Source organism: Cydia fagiglandana, chromosome 27, assembly GCF_963556715.1.
Source record: "Cydia fagiglandana chromosome 27, ilCydFagi1.1, whole genome shotgun sequence".
NCBI lineage: Eukaryota > Metazoa > Arthropoda > Insecta > Lepidoptera > Tortricidae > Cydia > Cydia fagiglandana.
The window spans coordinates 805,685-826,400 of NC_085958.1; the positions used below are offsets into that span (position 1 = coordinate 805,685).

Genomic DNA, 20,716 nt, shown 5'->3' on the forward strand with positions numbered 1-20,716 from the left:
AATTTGGGTTTGACGAATTGGGACAATTTAATTGTCATTTAAAATATGGGATAGAACGATATTTTGTACATATACTAGGGTCAATTTTCAAATAGGCATTTTTTGCTGTCCCACGGCTAAAACTCGAAATCCATAAAACTATAAGACTGGGTATGTATATATTTTCATTCAATGTATTATAAGCTTTACAAATCCTGCACAACTGTACCTAATATGTTATTTGTTCCTGACAAAATCGCATTTGAAGTTCCAAAAACGGCGAATTCTGCGCGTGTCAGTGGCAGCATAGCGCAATAAAAAAAAATCATAACTTTGGATGTAGGCAACATATTATAAACAACTTTGTATTTTTATAAACAGCATTTTCTAGAAAATTGATTTAATCATATTGATAAATTAATGCGTTATTTAATAAAACAAGAGAAGCGTTTTTATCGCTGTCCCGCGCGGCACCTGTTTTGTTATGACTATGAAATATACCCCCTATAATCTTCTTTGTCTATTGAATAACGGTTAGATTAAATTTACGACGCAATAGAGCGGTTAGTTGGGTATCGATTGACATCGAATGTAGACGCGAAAACAATTTAATTTATTTTAATACAGGTAAGAATCTCTTACGATATATTTTGGTACGACTACAATGACATTTGTATGGACCCTTAATACGTTGGTACATCGTTGAAATAAAAATGTTTATTTTACAATAATAGTTGCAAATATAGTGTCAAAATATATAGTATTAAAATACATAAGTAAATCAGTTGTACTGTGTAGGAAATATCGCAAAAAAATATTATTGGCGACATGTCGCGACATTTGTATGGCTTCATTTATACGGCTATTTTGACCATAAAAATGTCGATTGTGGCATACAAATGTCGATATAGTGTCATACAGATGTCGAGTAGGTGTCATACAAATGTCGTCAGGGTTTTATAAATGCAACAAACATAATAAATAGTGGCATATAGATGTTGATACTGTCATATAATGTCGAAAAAATGCCTTATACATGTCAAAAGCGCCTTGCAAATGGCTAAATAGAGTCACACAAATGTCGATCTGTAAACGTCCATATCTATAAAAAGTACAGAGGTGCCTCTTACAGTATATTTTTTGTTGTTAAAAACCCTTCCTAAAACGATGATTATAAATCAGATTATTCAAAAATAAAAAATGCCATACAAATGTCGAAAAAACAGCCTCTTCAAAAATTGACCCACTAATTAAAATCTACAGGGTGAAATTTAATTCACTGGCCAAATTGAAACAACCGAAAGAACTCGAGAAAATATTAAACACGTGTTTTTTCTTTTAATACCTCTCAGTACATTTTTTTCGAAATAACTCATCATCAAGTTGTCCTAAAAACCTCGTACGTTATGGTGAACCGACAACTACCCACTACACCCGCTTCTCTCTTATCAGTTAAGGTCATTGACACCCCGCCCCTCCCGCTGTTTGCAATCGCGTCACCAATTATGAACCCTATTGCAGCGAGATTACCTACATAAGTTGCTAATTTTTCCTTTCATACTTTAACGGGCTTAGAACCGTCAAAATGCAAAGGGAACCCATTTTTAATCTAAAATGTTATTTCTGACTAATGATTATTAACAAAACGTCCGTGGCTTAAAAACAATGAGTAAAAACTAGGTCAGGAATCTTTGCATTCAGGCGTATTTAAAAAATTGAATCAACTTACGTACATTTGATTAAAAATCGACGCAATTAACGTAAGTCCCACGAGATGGTACTCTTGGATTCAATCCTTGTCTGCGAAGGCGTGGAACGGATTCCATTTCGTATAATCTTTGTGCACCACGTAAACACTCACCACTTAATAAATAACACCGTACCACTTCGTAATATTCCCGGTTCGAAAACATTTTTTTTAACCTTAGTATGCGCGCGTTTTTTTATTTTAAGGTTGGCGAGTGACTAATCATTTATGCTTACCGTTATGTTTACCGCTAGCGCGGAATGGTTTAGTTTAGACTACCCTCGAAATTGATAAACCTGCCTACCATCGCCAACACTAACTGGGTGGACCCTATTGCAACGATTATAAGGTTTAGTGAAGGTCAGATAAGGGTTTTGCTGATGTTGTTGTTAAAACCTACTATTAGGTTTGTTTACATTTGTGGTAATAGGGTGACCACGACTCGTGGAAAATATTTAAAAATTGAAAAATGAAAATTAAAAAAAAATGTACTCTTTTTTTTCGCTAAATAGATTACTTAAGTGTAACCTAGTGCCGGGAATGAATATGGCCAGTGATTTAAATTTCACCCTGTATATTTTTTTTTGCAGCACCGCACAGACCTACGTCGTATGTACACTCTTCTCCGTCCACTCGGAGCCAATGCTCTTCGCCCATTGGTGGACGCGGCCCACGCCCAGTGTGCCAAAGATGGGACGGAGTTACTCCAACATAAGCATACTAAAGACGAGGTCAGTTGTACACCTGTCTCTGTCTAGCATTAGAACGCGCTGCGCCTATTGGTGGACGCGGCCCACGCCCAGTGTGCCAAAGATGGTATGAAACAGACTAGGAATCCTCTAGACCGAGTTTAGAGCATTACCGTATGCGTGGCAGAGGGGGTAGCGCGACTATGCTCGGTCTGGAGGATGTTTCGCATTTTACTTATAAATGATCCGCATTTTACTTATATTCTTGGGTACATAACAGAATCATCATCATCATCATCATCTCAGCCATAAGACGTCCACTGCTGAACATAGGCCTCCCCCTTGGACCTCCAAACGTGCCGGTTGGAAGCGACCCGCATCCAGCGTCTTCCGGCGACCTTAACAAGGTCGTCTGTCCATCTTGTGGGTGGACGTCCTACGCTGCGCTTGCTAGTCCGTGGTCTCCACTCGAGCACTTTTCGACCCCATCGGCCATCTTCTCTGCGTGTAATGTGGCCTGCCCATTGCCACTTCAGCTTGCTAATCCGGTGGGCTATGTCGGCGACTTTAGTTCGTCTACGGATCTCCTAACAGAATATAACATATTTATTTATATATGTATGTATGTATGCATGTTTGTATATATGTAGGTGTCTATTGCTATTATAGACCGGGAGATAGTGACACATTTTACTGGGTCATTTGTACCAGTATGGCGGTTCGTCAGGGGTCTAAGCATGTAATGAAGGAAAGAAAAATGATGGTCATAGCGCTGGTACCGGCGGCCCAATCGCGTGGGCGTTAGTCGAACGTGTCGGGTAAAATACGAGTGTCGAACGATTTGTACCACAAAAATCCTCGTATTATTCGATAGTCCATAAAAAAGAAGTAGACGGTAGCGTAATGCCATACTTCTCCGGTGTGGCTTACAGCCCGCCATACTGAGGCGAACACGTTAATTAAAAAAAAACAATTCAATCATTTGTGCCAAGCTAATTTTTGCACAGGTGATCATCGTCGAGCAGCCATTCATGGACATCACCATGCCATACTTTTCGGATGGTTCCAAATGGCCGCCATACCGCCGCAAAGGAGTTAATTTTTTTTTATAGCTAAACGATTTGTACCATCTTGTAATTTTTTTTCAAGACTTTCTGTGTGATCATAAATGGAAATCTCATAATGCCATACCTGTAGGAGGTGGCAAATGTGTACAATAATTTTTTTTTTATTTCAAGTATGGTGCCCCTTTTTCCCCCTATTAGAAGTATGGCAAATATAATAATGGTCACATTGCATCATACAATTTCCAAAAATCCAAATGCCATACTGGTACAAATCGTCAAAAAATTGTTTTTTGTTTTAAGTCTTGGCTTAAGTCTCACAGTCGTCCGCCCCGTAGTTATAAACTGAAATATTTTTTTTTTAGGTATAATTGTATCCAAACAAACAGAATATGATGATGCCATGCTGTAAAAAATTATTTTACGTATACATAGTCGTATTTTTGAAACGTGTCGGTTAAATAAGTTTTTCAAGTATGGCAGTACTTTTTCCCCCTACTATAAGTATGGCAATTATAATAACGGTCACATTTTATCAAATAATTTCCAAAAATTTAAATGCAATACTGGTACAAATCGTTTAGCTATAAAAAAAAATTAACTCCTTTGCGGCGGTATGGCGGCCATTTGGAACCATCCGAAAAGTATGGCATGGTGATGTCCATGAATGGCTGCTCGACGATGATCACCTGTGCAAAAATTAGCTTGGCACAAATGATTGAATTGTTTTTTTTTTTAATTAACGTGTTCGCCTCAGTATGGCGGGCTGTAAGCCACACCGGAGAAGTATGGCATTACGCTACCGTCTACTTCTTTTTTATGGACTATCGAATAATACGAGGATTTTTGTGGTACAAATCGTTCGACACTCGTATTTTACCCGACACGTTCGACTAACGCCCACGCGATTGGGCCGCCGGTACCAGCGCTATGACCATCATTTTTCTTTCCTTCATTACATGCTTAGACCCCTGACGAACCGCCATACTGGTACAAATGACCCAGTAAAATGTGTCACTATCTCCCGGTCTATTATCTTTATATGTGTAGTTTATAATTAGAATATTGTTTAGAATAACCTGATTTGTGATTCATAATTCTTCGCGTTGTCTACAATCCTGCACTAAGTACAAGTTTTCTGATTGACCCAATGGTTGACTGGTAGAGAATGCCTTAAGGCATTAAGTCCGCCATTTGTACATTTTGTTATCGTGCAATAAAGTTTAAATAAATAAAATAAATGTTTTGTCTGTGGGATGAAATGACTGCAACATAAACACACTAAAGTTACTTTTGATATGTAAATTGAGATGATCGTCTCCTACCATGAGTTAAATAGTTTATTTTGACAGTGTAGTAGGTACATAATGAAATTTACGTTTGTCACCGTTAAGTTATATTTTTGTACGTCGCACAAGATCGCGGGGCATTGTACTTATATCGGAGCGTTAATAATGACGTAAGCGCCATCGACAATAAGGTCGCTTTTCATAGATAACATCACATATATGTTTTTTTTTCAGGCCCACACCCACTTCGTATCCTCCATGGTATCCCTCCACACAAAATACTCGGCGCTGTTCGCGGAAGTGTTCGACAACAACCAGGCGTTCCTAGGCGCCCTGGACCGGGCCTGCTCCAGCGTCGTCAACTCGCGCCCCGACGACCACAGCCCGCCGAGGGCGCCCGAGTTACTAGCTAGATACTGCGACGCCCTGCTGAGGAGGTAAGTGTTAGACAACAACCAGGCGTTCCTAGGCGCCCTGGACCGGGCCTGCTCCAGCGTCGTCAACTCGCGCCCCGACGACCACAGCCCGCCGAGGGCGCCCGAGTTACTAGCTAGATACTGCGACGCCCTGCTGAGGAGGTAAGTGTTAGACAACAACCAGGCGTTCCTAGGCGCCCTGGACCGGGCCTGCTCCAGCGTCGTCAACTCGCGCCCCGACGACCACAGCCCGCCGAGGGCGCCCGAGTTACTAGCTAGATACTGCGACGCCCTGCTGAGGAGGTAAGTGTTAGACAACAACCAGGCGTTCCTAGGCGCCCTGGACCGGGCCTGCTCCAGCGTCGTCAACTCGCGCCCCGACGACCACAGCCCGCCGAGGGCGCCCGAGTTACTAGCTAGATACTGCGACGCCCTGCTGAGGAGGTAAGTGTTAGACAACAACCAGGCGTTCCTAGGCGCCCTGGACCGGGCCTGCTCCAGCGTCGTCAACTCGCGCCCCGACGACCACAGCCCGCCGAGGGCGCCCGAGTTACTAGCTAGATACTGCGACGCCCTGCTGAGGAGGTAAGTGTTAGACAACAACCAGGCGTTCCTAGGCGCCCTGGACCGGGCCTGCTCCAGCGTCGTCAACTCGCGCCCCGACGACCACAGCCCGCCGAGGGCGCCCGAGTTACTAGCTAGATACTGCGACGCCCTGCTGAGGAGGTAAGTGTTAGACAACAACCAGGCGTTCCTAGGCGCCCTGGACCGGGCCTGCTCCAGCGTCGTCAACTCGCGCCCCGACGACCACAGCCCGCCGAGGGCGCCCGAGTTACTAGCTAGATACTGCGACGCCCTGCTGAGGAGGTAAGTGTTAGACAACAACCAGGCGTTCCTAGGCGCCCTGGACCGGGCCTGCTCCAGCGTCGTCAACTCGCGCCCCGACGACCACAGCCCGCCGAGGGCGCCCGAGTTACTAGCTAGATACTGCGACGCCCTGCTGAGGAGGTAAGTGTTAGACAACAACCAGGCGTTCCTAGGCGCCCTGGACCGGGCCTGCTCCAGCGTCGTCAACTCGCGCCCCGACGACCACAGCCCGCCGAGGGCGCCCGAGTTACTAGCTAGATACTGCGACGCCCTGCTGAGGAGGTAAGTGTTAGACAACAACCAGGCGTTCCTAGGCGCCCTGGACCGGGCCTGCTCCAGCGTCGTCAACTCGCGCCCCGACGACCACAGCCCGCCGAGGGCGCCCGAGTTACTAGCTAGATACTGCGACGCCCTGCTGAGGAGGTAAGTGTTAGACAACAACCAGGCGTTCCTAGGCGCCCTGGACCGGGCCTGCTCCAGCGTCGTCAACTCGCGCCCCGACGACCACAGCCCGCCGAGGGCGCCCGAGTTACTAGCTAGATACTGCGACGCCCTGCTGAGGAGGTAAGTGTTAGACAACAACCAGGCGTTCCTAGGCGCCCTGGACCGGGCCTGCTCCAGCGTCGTCAACTCGCGCCCCGACGACCACAGCCCGCCGAGGGCGCCCGAGTTACTAGCTAGATACTGCGACGCCCTGCTGAGGAGGTAAGTGTTAGACAACAACCAGGCGTTCCTAGGCGCCCTGGACCGGGCCTGCTCCAGCGTCGTCAACTCGCGCCCCGACGACCACAGCCCGCCGAGGGCGCCCGAGTTACTAGCTAGATACTGCGACGCCCTGCTGAGGAGGTAAGTGTTAGACAACAACCAGGCGTTCCTAGGCGCCCTGGACCGGGCCTGCTCCAGCGTCGTCAACTCGCGCCCCGACGACCACAGCCCGCCGAGGGCGCCCGAGTTACTAGCTAGATACTGCGACGCCCTGCTGAGGAGGTAAGTGTTAGACAACAACCAGGCGTTCCTAGGCGCCCTGGACCGGGCCTGCTCCAGCGTCGTCAACTCGCGCCCCGACGACCACAGCCCGCCGAGGGCGCCCGAGTTACTAGCTAGATACTGCGACGCCCTGCTGAGGAGGTAAGTGTTAGACAACAACCAGGCGTTCCTAGGCGCCCTGGACCGGGCCTGCTCCAGCGTCGTCAACTCGCGCCCCGACGACCACAGCCCGCCGAGGGCGCCCGAGTTACTAGCTAGATACTGCGACGCCCTGCTGAGGAGGTAAGTGTTAGACAACAACCAGGCGTTCCTAGGCGCCCTGGACCGGGCCTGCTCCAGCGTCGTCAACTCGCGCCCCGACGACCACAGCCCGCCGAGGGCGCCCGAGTTACTAGCTAGATACTGCGACGCCCTGCTGAGGAGGTAAGTGTTAGACAACAACCAGGCGTTCCTAGGCGCCCTGGACCGGGCCTGCTCCAGCGTCGTCAACTCGCGCCCCGACGACCACAGCCCGCCGAGGGCGCCCGAGTTACTAGCTAGATACTGCGACGCCCTGCTGAGGAGGTAAGTGTTAGACAACAACCAGGCGTTCCTAGGCGCCCTGGACCGGGCCTGCTCCAGCGTCGTCAACTCGCGCCCCGACGACCACAGCCCGCCGAGGGCGCCCGAGTTACTAGCTAGATACTGCGACGCCCTGCTGAGGAGGTAAGTGTTAGACAACAACCAGGCGTTCCTAGGCGCCCTGGACCGGGCCTGCTCCAGCGTCGTCAACTCGCGCCCCGACGACCACAGCCCGCCGAGGGCGCCCGAGTTACTAGCTAGATACTGCGACGCCCTGCTGAGGAGGTAAGTGTTAGACAACAACCAGGCGTTCCTAGGCGCCCTGGACCGGGCCTGCTCCAGCGTCGTCAACTCGCGCCCCGACGACCACAGCCCGCCGAGGGCGCCCGAGTTACTAGCTAGATACTGCGACGCCCTGCTGAGGAGGTAAGTGTTAGACAACAACCAGGCGTTCCTAGGCGCCCTGGACCGGGCCTGCTCCAGCGTCGTCAACTCGCGCCCCGACGACCACAGCCCGCCGAGGGCGCCCGAGTTACTAGCTAGATACTGCGACGCCCTGCTTAGGAGGTACATTTAATTACTCATTTATTTACCAACCTGTATTTACAGGATGGACTTTACTGAAGAGCTAGGACTTAAGAATGAATACACATATGTGACGTTTTCAACCAAAACTGCATGAGGTTCATTATTCGTTATGGAACAATGCGAGTTAAATTTATTTATTTTTTCTACTCCCGTAGTTTTATTTGTCATTTAAAGGGTTGTGCACATACCTTTAAACCCCTATCTTATAGTTGTCAAGACAAGTCTTTAGTCTATTCCCAAAAAAAGTATTTGTGCATACACGCAGTATCTTTTACGATACCTCGTGTGATCACCACTTAAAAAATATTGTATGAAATAGATTGTTGCCAACCTAATTTAAATTGTCATCTTTGACAGATGAGTGAACCATAGACATATTTTTTTATTTCATTCATTCTTTTCCCGCCCGTACCCTTCATTCTTTGCTATTACTTGAATGAAAAATATTCGTTAAATTTATCATTTTATTTCAATGTAAGTGATTTGTCGTAGAAAAAGTATTGTATGCAAGGTTGTTTAACTGAGTCAAAAAATACTCGTGGCGTCTTCATTAACAATTTTCGGCATCGCCTCAAATTGTTACTCATGCCACTCGCCTCTTTTGACCTCTCTTAAACAACGGTTGCATAAAATACATACTATATTATTCATTCATTATAATATTTATAATGGCAGGTAAATAAGTTTAATTTAATTATAGCATAGCCTACCCTAGCCAATAGACGCCCTTATCTCTAAAGTAACTTGACTTCTATATAAACTGCGATTAAAAATACCGTTTTTATTGACAGACGCGGAAGCGAAGCGGAACCGGAAGCGCGCCTCGCCGCCGCCATCTTGGTTTTCAAGTACATCGACGACAAAGACGTCTTTCAGAAGTACTACGCCAGGGCCCTGGCCCGGCGGCTCATTCATCAGCTGTCTGCTAGTATGGAACAGGTAGAGCATATAGTCTGTATCCCTAAGCCCCCCCCCCCCACATCTAGCGTCTTTCGAGCGTTGGCGTCTGTCGGCGTCTGGTCAGCGCTATGGAAAATGACGTCGCTGCGCAGTTGCGTCGAGCAGCGGCCATAGAATTTTAGACGCCGACGCTCGAAAGACGCCAGATGTGGGGGGGCCCTAAGGTTAACTGGAACAGATCCCTGAAAGGAATAAGTTCGCCTTTGTACTATTGATGTGTGTTCTTTCATGTTTTATGTACCAGGCGTGGCTCACTCCGCGATTTCGTCGCTTTGCTACAGGGAGCTCAAACATCAAACATCATCAAACATCAACATTTATTCAGCAAATAGGCCACAAGGGCACTTTTACACGTCAACATTGAATTTACATAAAAGCAAAAATAATAACATCAACAATTTTATAAAATAAAACTAACAATTTAATCTAATGTATTACAATTACTGAGAGATGTATATGGTCTCTTAATGTCGAATGACATACAAAATACAGATAAAAAAACACACGAAAAAAAATCTATAATATTTAGAGGTGTAAATGTCTCTAGGTGTCAGAACTATAAGATTATATAGTTTATCAAGTTATCCTTAGAGATGTATAGGGTCTCCAAGAGTCAATATCCTGTATAATTAATACATTCATTAAGAGAAAAGGAACATACGAGAACAGAATGAGGCGTCTCACTGTAATTAATTAATAAAAATTAAGTTACTAAGTATAATAGCTCGTGTTAGCTTAACAGACCAGTCTCCACAAACAGCACCCGTTCACGAGTATGACGCGTATCTCAGCCATCGCCTCCCTCAACCTTCATTCGGAAAAGTGGCTAAAAGTACATCCGTTCCACACCAATTTTGGTGGCTAGCCATAAGCCGCGCGTGGCGCTGTCGCCACCTAGCGGCCATATCTGTCCTGATCGTAACAGACGCATTTTGTTAGAGAGCGAGTCTTCTGTACCTAGTACTATTATTTATTCTGTGCTAAAGCAGAGGTCTCTAAACTGTGGGCCATATTGGGCCTCAGAAACCCTGATGAGCCCTGTGCTATAGTTCGTTTTTTTTAGCATTAGAAAGAACTTGCAAGAAGATAAGCGATCTTGACATGTCTATTAATTGAAATTCGCTTTTTAAAAATCAAAAACTATTACTTATGAAAGCAGAAGAATATAAATGATTGTATTCGATTCATAATTGTTACATATTTGCCGTAACTTATTTTTAAAATGTGTTTTTCATTTAAAAGACACATCAAGATTGTTTACCTTATTTCTAATGCAAAAAAACGAACTATAGAGTATAATAAAATTATGTATTTTTAGGAAGAAGCAATGATCAACCGCCTAAAAGCTGCCTGCGGTTACGAGTTCACCAATAAGCTGCATCGCATGTTCACCGATGTTGCTGTCTCAGCTGACCTGAACAACAAGTTCCAACAACATCTGAGAGAGCAGGAACAACCTCAGGCAGGCATGCCAGGGTTCAGTGTGCAGGTACGACCCGAGTGAAGCGAGGAGATGTGTGTATACTAATGTAAGTCTCAGTGGACCTTAACAACAAGTTCCAACAACATCTGAGAGAGCAGGAACAACCTCAGGCAGGCATGCCAGGGTTCAGCGTGCAGGTACGACCCGAGTGAAGCGAGGAGGAGTGTGTATACTGATTCTGACTGTAATAGTAAGTTCCAACAACATCTGAGAGAGCAGGAACAACCTCAAGCAGGCATGCCAGGGTTCAGTGTGCAGGTACGACCCGAGTGAAGCGAGGAGATGTGTGTATACTAATGTAAGTCTCAGTGGACCTTAACAACAAGTTCCAACAACATCTGAGAGAGCAGGAACAACCTCAGGCAGGCATGCCAGGGTTCAGTGTGCAGGTACGACCCGAGTGAAGCGAGGAGGAGTGTGCATACTGACTCTGACTTTAATAACAAGTTCCAACAACATTTGAGAGAGCAGGAACAACCTCAGGCAGGGATGCCAGCGTTCAGTGTGCAGGTACGACCCGAGTGAAGCGAGGAGGAGTGTGCATACTGACTCTGACTTTAATAACAAGTTCCAACAACATTTGAGAGAGCAGGAACAACCCCAGGCAGGGATGCCAGAGTTCAGTGTGCAGGTACGACCCGAGTGAAGCGAGGAGGAGTGTGCATACTGACTCTGACTTTAATAACAAGTTCCAACAACATTTGAGAGAGCAGGAACAACCTCAGGCAGGCATGCCAGGGTTCAGCGTGCAGGTACGACCCGAGTGAAGCGAGGAGGAGTGTTAGATAGTATGTTAGGACAGTTTGACGAAGATGGAGGCGAGGAGAATTTCTTTTTTATTTTCACAACTGGTGATGCGAAAGCGAAGCCCGTCGCTGATAGATGTGTCCATTTGACAAACTTTACATTCATAATCATAATAGCCTTTATTGCTGAAACTAAAACAGTATTACATTACATTCATAAACAAATTTACTTAAAAACTAACACATCGTATTGTCCGGATTAGTGTTCAGCGTGTCTTCTGACACATAGGCCTCTCCCAGCTGCTTCCATTCGTTTCTATCCTTGGGTTTCCTGGTCCACCACCACTGGCCACCAGGAAACATTACATTACTGATCACAAAATATAGATTTCAACGACCTCTCAGCTTAAAATGACGTTCCTCAGGTGCTGCAGGCGGGCGCGTGGCCGCTGGGCGGCGCCATGGCGCCCCTGGCGCCCCCCGCCGCGCTGGAGCGCCCCGCGCGCCAGTTCGAGGCCTTCTACCGCGCCTCCTTCAGCGGCCGCCGCCTCGCCTGGCTGCACCACCTCTGCACCGGCGAGCTGAGGACCAGATACACGCCTCGCCCGTACCACCTCAGCGCCAGCACTCCACAGGTATCTTCTACCGCGCCTCCTTCAGCGGCCGCCGCCTCGCCTGGCTGCACCACCTCTGCACCGGCGAGCTGAGGACCAGATACACGCCTCGCCCGTACCACCTCAGCGCCAGCACTCCACAGGTATCTTCTACCGCGCCTCCTTCAGCGGCCGCCGCCTCGCCTGGCTGCACCACCTCTGCACCGGCGAGCTGAGGACCAGATACACGCCTCGCCCGTACCACCTCAGCGCCAGCACTCCACAGGTATCTTCTACCGCGCCTCCTTCAGCGGCCGCCGCCTCGCCTGGCTGCACCACCTCTGCACCGGCGAGCTGAGGACCAGATACACGCCTCGCCCGTACCACCTCAGCGCCAGCACTCCACAGGTATCTTCTACCGCGCCTCCTTCAGCGGCCGCCGCCTCGCCTGGCTGCACCACCTCTGCACCGGCGAGCTGAGGACCAGATACACGCCTCGCCCGTACCACCTCAGCGCCAGCACTCCACAGGTATCTTCTACCGCGCCTCCTTCAGCGGCCGCCGCCTCGCCTGGCTGCACCACCTCTGCACCGGCGAGCTGAGGACCAGATACACGCCTCGCCCGTACCACCTCAGCGCCAGCACTCCACAGGTATCTTCTACCGCGCCTCCTTCAGCGGCCGCCGCCTCGCCTGGCTGCACCACCTCTGCACCGGCGAGCTGAGGACCAGATACACGCCTCGCCCGTACCACCTCAGCGCCAGCACTCCACAGGTATCTTCTACCGCGCCTCCTTCAGCGGCCGCCGCCTCGCCTGGCTGCACCACCTCTGCACCGGCGAGCTGAGGACCAGATACACGCCTCGCCCGTACCACCTCAGCGCCAGCACTCCACAGGTATCTTCTACCGCGCCTCCTTCAGCGGCCGCCGCCTCGCCTGGCTGCACCACCTCTGCACCGGCGAGCTGAGGACCAGATACACGCCTCGCCCGTACCACCTCAGCGCCAGCACTCCACAGGTATCTTCTACCGCGCCTCCTTCAGCGGCCGCCGCCTCGCCTGGCTGCACCACCTCTGCACCGGCGAGCTGAGGACCAGATACACGCCTCGCCCGTACCACCTCAGCGCCAGCACTCCACAGGTATCTTCTACCGCGCCTCCTTCAGCGGCCGCCGCCTCGCCTGGCTGCACCACCTCTGCACCGGCGAGCTGAGGACCAGATACACGCCTCGCCCGTACCACCTCAGCGCCAGCACTCCACAGGTATCTTCTACCGCGCCTCCTTCAGCGGCCGCCGCCTCGCCTGGCTGCACCACCTCTGCACCGGCGAGCTGAGGACCAGATACACGCCTCGCCCGTACCACCTCAGCGCCAGCACTCCACAGGTATCTTCTACCGCGCCTCCTTCAGCGGCCGCCGCCTCGCCTGGCTGCACCACCTCTGCACCGGCGAGCTGAGGACCAGATACACGCCTCGCCCGTACCACCTCAGCGCCAGCACTCCACAGGTATCTTCTACCGCGCCTCCTTCAGCGGCCGCCGCCTCGCCTGGCTGCACCACCTCTGCACCGGCGAGCTGAGGACCAGATACACGCCTCGCCCGTACCACCTCAGCGCCAGCACTCCACAGGTATCTTCTACCGCGCCTCCTTCAGCGGCCGCCGCCTCGCCTGGCTGCACCACCTCTGCACCGGCGAGCTGAGGACCAGATACACGCCTCGCCCGTACCACCTCAGCGCCAGCACTCCACAGGTATCTTCTACCGCGCCTCCTTCAGCGGCCGCCGCCTCGCCTGGCTGCACCACCTCTGCACCGGCGAGCTGAGGACCAGATACACGCCTCGCCCGTACCACCTCAGCGCCAGCACTCCACAGGTATCTTCTACCGCGCCTCCTTCAGCGGCCGCCGCCTCGCCTGGCTGCACCACCTCTGCACCGGCGAGCTGAGGACCAGATACACGCCTCGCCCGTACCACCTCAGCGCCAGCACTCCACAGGTATCTTCTACCGCGCCTCCTTCAGCGGCCGCCGCCTCGCCTGGCTGCACCACCTCTGCACCGGCGAGCTGAGGACCAGATACACGCCTCGCCCGTACCACCTCAGCGCCAGCACTCCACAGGTATCTTCTACCGCGCCTCCTTCAGCGGCCGCCGCCTCGCCTGGCTGCACCACCTCTGCACCGGCGAGCTGAGGACCAGATACACGCCTCGCCCGTACCACCTCAGCGCCAGCACTCCACAGGTATCTTCTACCGCGCCTCCTTCAGCGGCCGCCGCCTCGCCTGGCTGCACCACCTCTGCACCGGCGAGCTGAGGACCAGATACACGCCTCGCCCGTACCACCTCAGCGCCAGCACTCCACAGGTATCTTCTACCGCGCCTCCTTCAGCGGCCGCCGCCTCGCCTGGCTGCACCACCTCTGCACCGGCGAGCTGAGGACCAGATACACGCCTCGCCCGTACCACCTCAGCGCCAGCACTCCACAGGTATCTTCTACCGCGCCTCCTTCAGCGGCCGCCGCCTCGCCTGGCTGCACCACCTCTGCACCGGCGAGCTGAGGACCAGATACACGCCTCGCCCGTACCACCTCAGCGCCAGCACTCCACAGGTATCTTCTACCGCGCCTCCTTCAGCGGCCGCCGCCTCGCCTGGCTGCACCACCTCTGCACCGGCGAGCTGAGGACCAGATACACGCCTCGCCCGTACCACCTCAGCGCCAGCACTCCACAGGTATCTTCTACCGCGCCTCCTTCAGCGGCCGCCGCCTCGCCTGGCTGCACCACCTCTGCACCGGCGAGCTGAGGACCAGATACACGCCTCGCCCGTACCACCTCAGCGCCAGCACTCCACAGGTATCTTCTACCGCGCCTCCTTCAGCGGCCGCCGCCTCGCCTGGCTGCACCACCTCTGCACCGGCGAGCTGAGGACCAGATACACGCCTCGCCCGTACCACCTCAGCGCCAGCACTCCACAGGTATCTTCTACCGCGCCTCCTTCAGCGGCCGCCGCCTCGCCTGGCTGCACCACCTCTGCACCGGCGAGCTGAGGACCAGATACACGCCTCGCCCGTACCACCTCAGCGCCAGCACTCCACAGGTATCTTCTACCGCGCCTCCTTCAGCGGCCGCCGCCTCGCCTGGCTGCACCACCTCTGCACCGGCGAGCTGAGGACCAGATACACGCCTCGCCCGTACCACCTCAGCGCCAGCACTCCACAGGTATCTTCTACCGCGCCTCCTTCAGCGGCCGCCGCCTCGCCTGGCTGCACCACCTCTGCACCGGCGAGCTGAGGACCAGATACACGCCTCGCCCGTACCACCTCAGCGCCAGCACTCCACAGGTATCTTCTACCGCGCCTCCTTCAGCGGCCGCCGCCTCGCCTGGCTGCACCACCTCTGCACCGGCGAGCTGAGGACCAGATACACGCCTCGCCCGTACCACCTCAGCGCCAGCACTCCACAGGTATCTTCTACCGCGCCTCCTTCAGCGGCCGCCGCCTCGCCTGGCTGCACCACCTCTGCACCGGCGAGCTGAGGACCAGATACACGCCTCGCCCGTACCACCTCAGCGCCAGCACTCCACAGGTATCTTCTACCGCGCCTCCTTCAGCGGCCGCCGCCTCGCCTGGCTGCACCACCTCTGCACCGGCGAGCTGAGGACCAGATACACGCCTCGCCCGTACCACCTCAGCGCCAGCACTCCACAGGTATCTTCTACCGCGCCTCCTTCAGCGGCCGCCGCCTCGCCTGGCTGCACCACCTCTGCACCGGCGAGCTGAGGACCAGATACACGCCTCGCCCGTACCACCTCAGCGCCAGCACTCCACAGGTATCTTCTACCGCGCCTCCTTCAGCGGCCGCCGCCTCGCCTGGCTGCACCACCTCTGCACCGGCGAGCTGAGGACCAGATACACGCCTCGCCCGTACCACCTCAGCGCCAGCACTCCACAGGTATCTTCTACCGCGCCTCCTTCAGCGGCCGCCGCCTCGCCTGGCTGCACCACCTCTGCACCGGCGAGCTGAGGACCAGATACACGCCTCGCCCGTACCACCTCAGCGCCAGCACTCCACAGGTATCTTCTACCGCGCCTCCTTCAGCGGCCGCCGCCTCGCCTGGCTGCACCACCTCTGCACCGGCGAGCTGAGGACCAGATACACGCCTCGCCCGTACCACCTCAGCGCCAGCACTCCACAGGTATCTTCTACCGCGCCTCCTTCAGCGGCCGCCGCCTCGCCTGGCTGCACCACCTCTGCACCGGCGAGCTGAGGACCAGATACACGCCTCGCCCGTACCACCTCAGCGCCAGCACTCCACAGGTATCTTCTACCGCGCCTCCTTCAGCGGCCGCCGCCTCGCCTGGCTGCACCACCTCTGCACCGGCGAGCTGAGGACCAGATACACGCCTCGCCCGTACCACCTCAGCGCCAGCACTCCACAGGTATCTTCTACCGCGCCTCCTTCAGCGGCCGCCGCCTCGCCTGGCTGCACCACCTCTGCACCGGCGAGCTGAGGACCAGATACACGCCTCGCCCGTACCACCTCAGCGCCAGCACTCCACAGGTATCTTCTACCGCGCCTCCTTCAGCGGCCGCCGCCTCGCCTGGCTGCACCACCTCTGCACCGGCGAGCTGAGGACCAGATACACGCCTCGCCCGTACCACCTCAGCGCCAGCACTCCACAGGTATCTTCTACCGCGCCTCCTTCAGCGGCCGCCGCCTCGCCTGGCTGCACCACCTCTGCACCGGCGAGCTGAGGACCAGATACACGCCTCGCCCGTACCACCTCAGCGCCAGCACTCCACAGGTATCTTCTACCGCGCCTCCTTCAGCGGCCGCCGCCTCGCCTGGCTGCACCACCTCTGCACCGGCGAGCTGAGGACCAGATACACGCCTCGCCCGTACCACCTCAGCGCCAGCACTCCACAGGTATCTTCTACCGCGCCTCCTTCAGCGGCCGCCGCCTCGCCTGGCTGCACCACCTCTGCACCGGCGAGCTGAGGACCAGATACACGCCTCGCCCGTACCACCTCAGCGCCAGCACTCCACAGGTATCTTCTACCGCGCCTCCTTCAGCGGCCGCCGCCTCGCCTGGCTGCACCACCTCTGCACCGGCGAGCTGAGGACCAGATACACGCCTCGCCCGTACCACCTCAGCGCCAGCACTCCACAGGTATCTTCTACCGCGCCTCCTTCAGCGGCCGCCGCCTCGCCTGGCTGCACCACCTCTGCACCGGCGAGCTGAGGACCAGATACACGCCTCGCCCGTACCACCTCAGCGCCAGCACTCCACAGGTATCTTCTACCGCGCCTCCTTCAGCGGCCGCCGCCTCGCCTGGCTGCACCACCTCTGCACCGGCGAGCTGAGGACCAGATACACGCCTCGCCCGTACCACCTCAGCGCCAGCACTCCACAGGTATCTTCTACCGCGCCTCCTTCAGCGGCCGCCGCCTCGCCTGGCTGCACCACCTCTGCACCGGCGAGCTGAGGACCAGATACACGCCTCGCCCGTACCACCTCAGCGCCAGCACTCCACAGGTATCTTCTACCGCGCCTCCTTCAGCGGCCGCCGCCTCGCCTGGCTGCACCACCTCTGCACCGGCGAGCTGAGGACCAGATACACGCCTCGCCCGTACCACCTCAGCGCCAGCACTCCGCAGGTATGTTAACATCTGTCTTAGTAGCGATTAGAAATTTAGAATCGTATTACATCCGACATCCAGTTGACATATATTTTTTTTTTATTTATTGAGAAAAATACATATGTCAACAATCTGAAAAAAAACCGGCGTTTCGGACTCGCGCACGAATGATTCCGTACCATTACGCAAAAAACGACAATAAAGTCACGTTTGTTATTTATTTTAAGAAACAGATGATATTCTAATACATACTATTTCTTACAGTGCGCTCTCCTACTATGTTTCGAAACGGTGGATTCTCTGGCGGCCAAAGAGCTGAGAGCCAGACTGCAGCTGACGGGAGACGCGTGGACGAGACAGCTGAGACCTCTCCTAGAAGCCGGCTTGCTTTTAGCACAGGTATACACACTTCTTCGTAAAAGTCGTGTATATACACTCTTCTTCTTCTTCCTCGCGTTATCCCGGCATTTCGCCACGGCTCACGAGAGCCTGGGGTCCGCTTGACAACTAATCCCATGACTTGACGTAGGCACTAGTTTTTACGAAAGCGACTGCCATCTGACCTTCCAACCCAGAGGGGAAACTAGGCCTTATTGGGGTTAGTCCGGTTTCCTCACGATGTTTTCCTTCACCGAAAAGCGACTGGTAAATCATCATCATCATCATCATTTCAGCCTATATACGTCCCACTGCTGAGCACAGGCCTCCTCTCATACGCGAGAGGGCTTGGGCTATAGTCCCCACGCTAGCCCAATGCGGATTGGGGACTTCACCTTGACCTTTCTTGACCTTGGGGACCTTTGAATTTCTTCGCAGATATACATCTGCAGGTTTCCTCACGATGTTTTCCTTCACCGAAAAGCTAGAGTCGGTGTTTGAACCCGCGACCTCCGGATTGCAAGTCGCACGCTCTTACCGCTAGGTCACCAGCGCTTCTTCGTGTATAGACCCTATTCGAACTTTAAGATACGTCAAGTATTACGACTAGATACGATATGGATTAGATATGTCAGTGTCAAGTGACGTTTTTGTTTGAAGAAACGTTACATTTGACACTACATTTGTTACTACACACAATATTTGACGTGTCTTAAACTTCAAATAGGGCGGTATGTCGTTTTCTAGGTTTTAGGGATGCGAATTTTGAAAATTATGACCATGATTATTATATTATGATTCTTTAATAATATATTAAATATATTATTAAAGAAATATATTATTATATTAAATATATTATTAAAGAACGGGTCACTTAATATATTTAATATGTCTGTTTCTCACGGAAATTTTGTTATTAAAATATACAGGGTGACGTGGAGAACGAGGCGGAGGGTGAATCCGAGTCGTCTGCCGTGGAAGAGGGCGGGGAGGGGTCCGCGGGGCGCGGGGAGGGCGTGCTCACGCTCAACCTCAACCTCAGCTCGAAGCGGACCAAGATACGGCTCACCACCGCCGCCACACACCAGGGTATGTAGCTTACAATCTACACCGTGTTTTTTTTTGATTTCCGTTAATTTCAAGGGTGCATTCCTGAGCTTAAATCAAGTAACTTTCTCAAAGACACCGATGTTCTAATTAAGTCAATTTCGGAGATAATCAATAATTTATTTTTTTCATATAAGGCCTCTACAAGCGTGTACACTTGCCTTAGGGCCGATTTACATATTGATTAGTGTTTAGAATGAGTTCATACATTTGCTACTAAACTTAAGTACAATCTCGGTCGTTTGATGTACGAAATGACATTGATATGTCACAGATTTCAATTGTTTGGTTGAGTTAAATGTAATGCCCGTGTTACAACAACGCTATATGCTACATTTAATTACTTTTTAAACAAAAAAAAAATTCCAAAAAAGAAAACAAAATATTTTTTTTTTTAAATTAACTATGCCGTTTAGTTCTCTTAAACGTACTTAACCATACCCCGAAGTTAACGGAATTCAATAAAAACACGGTGTATACTTCTATACTAATATTAGAAAGGCGAAAGCACAGACAAAACATCCTCCAGACTGAACATAGTCGCGCTACCCCCTCTGCCACGCATACGGTAATATCGGTACCGGTAATACGGTAATAACCACTCTCTCGTGGTCCAATTTTGGAATCTTTCGCTTGCTCAAGTATCAATATTTAGCACGAGCGGTTAAACAACAACTTTGCCCCCTTGTGAAACAAATGGGGCATTATCTATGAAGGGACCTTAGTGTCAATGGCGCTTACGCCGCACAGCGTCGCGCGGCATTTAAATTATAGAATAGAATAGATAGAATATATCGAAGCATCGCTAATAATGGCGTAAGCGCCATCGACAATAAGGTCCCTTTTCATAGATAACGTCACAAATAACTATTTGTATCAGGTACAGCCGCTGCGGGCACCGGTGCCAGTAGCACGAACAACCCGGATTCGGCCGAGTCGACACACTGCGACGACGACCGCAAAATGTACCTGCAGGCCGCGCTAGTGCGCGTCATGAAACAGAGAAAGGTATGCTTCGGTTCAGAAAAAAAAACCGGCCAAGTGCGAGTCGGACTCGCGCACGAAGGGTTCCGTACCATAATGCAAAAAAAAAAAAAACAAAAAAAAAGCAAAAAAAAAAACGGTCACCCATCCAAGTACTGACCACTCCCGACGTTGCTTAACTTTGGTCAAAAATCGGGCAAGTGCGAGTCGGACACGCGCACGAAGGGTTCCGTACCATAATGCAAAAAAAGGCAACAAAAAAAAACGGTCACCCATCCAAGTACTGACCTCGCCCGACGTTGCTTAACTTCGATCAAAAATCACGTTTGTTGTATGGGAGCCCCATTTAAATCTTTATTTTATTCTGTTTTTAGTATTTGTTGTTATAGCGGCAACAGAAATACATCATCTGTGAAAATTTCAACTGTCTAGCTATCACGGTTCGTGAGATACAGCCTGGTGACAGACGGACGGACGGACGGACAGCGAAGTCTTAGTAATAGGGTCCCGTTTTACCCTTTGGGTACGGAACACTAAAAAATATCATTTATTTCAGGCGTTTAGCCCATAAAACAGTGAGAAAAATCACACAATACATAGCAAACAATATAGGTACAGAACAATATAAAATAATGAATATAA

At 51.7% G+C, this 20,716-nt stretch overlaps 1 protein-coding gene across 1 annotated transcript in view; it reads left to right on the forward strand.

Moving 5' to 3' along the window:
• The window catches only part of LOC134678010 (cullin-2), a 38,831-nt gene that overhangs the window by 15,675 nt on the left and 2,440 nt on the right, over positions 1-20,716 (forward strand). The window contains exons 10-17 of the mRNA XM_063536450.1: positions 2,317-2,457; positions 5,003-5,205; positions 8,979-9,126; positions 10,466-10,636; positions 11,802-12,011; positions 17,870-18,004; positions 18,976-19,072; positions 19,977-20,098. Coding sequence (XP_063392520.1) covers positions 2,317-2,457; positions 5,003-5,205; positions 8,979-9,126; positions 10,466-10,636; positions 11,802-12,011; positions 17,870-18,004; positions 18,976-19,072; positions 19,977-20,098 — 1,227 coding nt within the window. The remainder of the gene's footprint in view (positions 1-2,316; positions 2,458-5,002; positions 5,206-8,978; positions 9,127-10,465; positions 10,637-11,801; positions 12,012-17,869; positions 18,005-18,975; positions 19,073-19,976; positions 20,099-20,716) is intronic.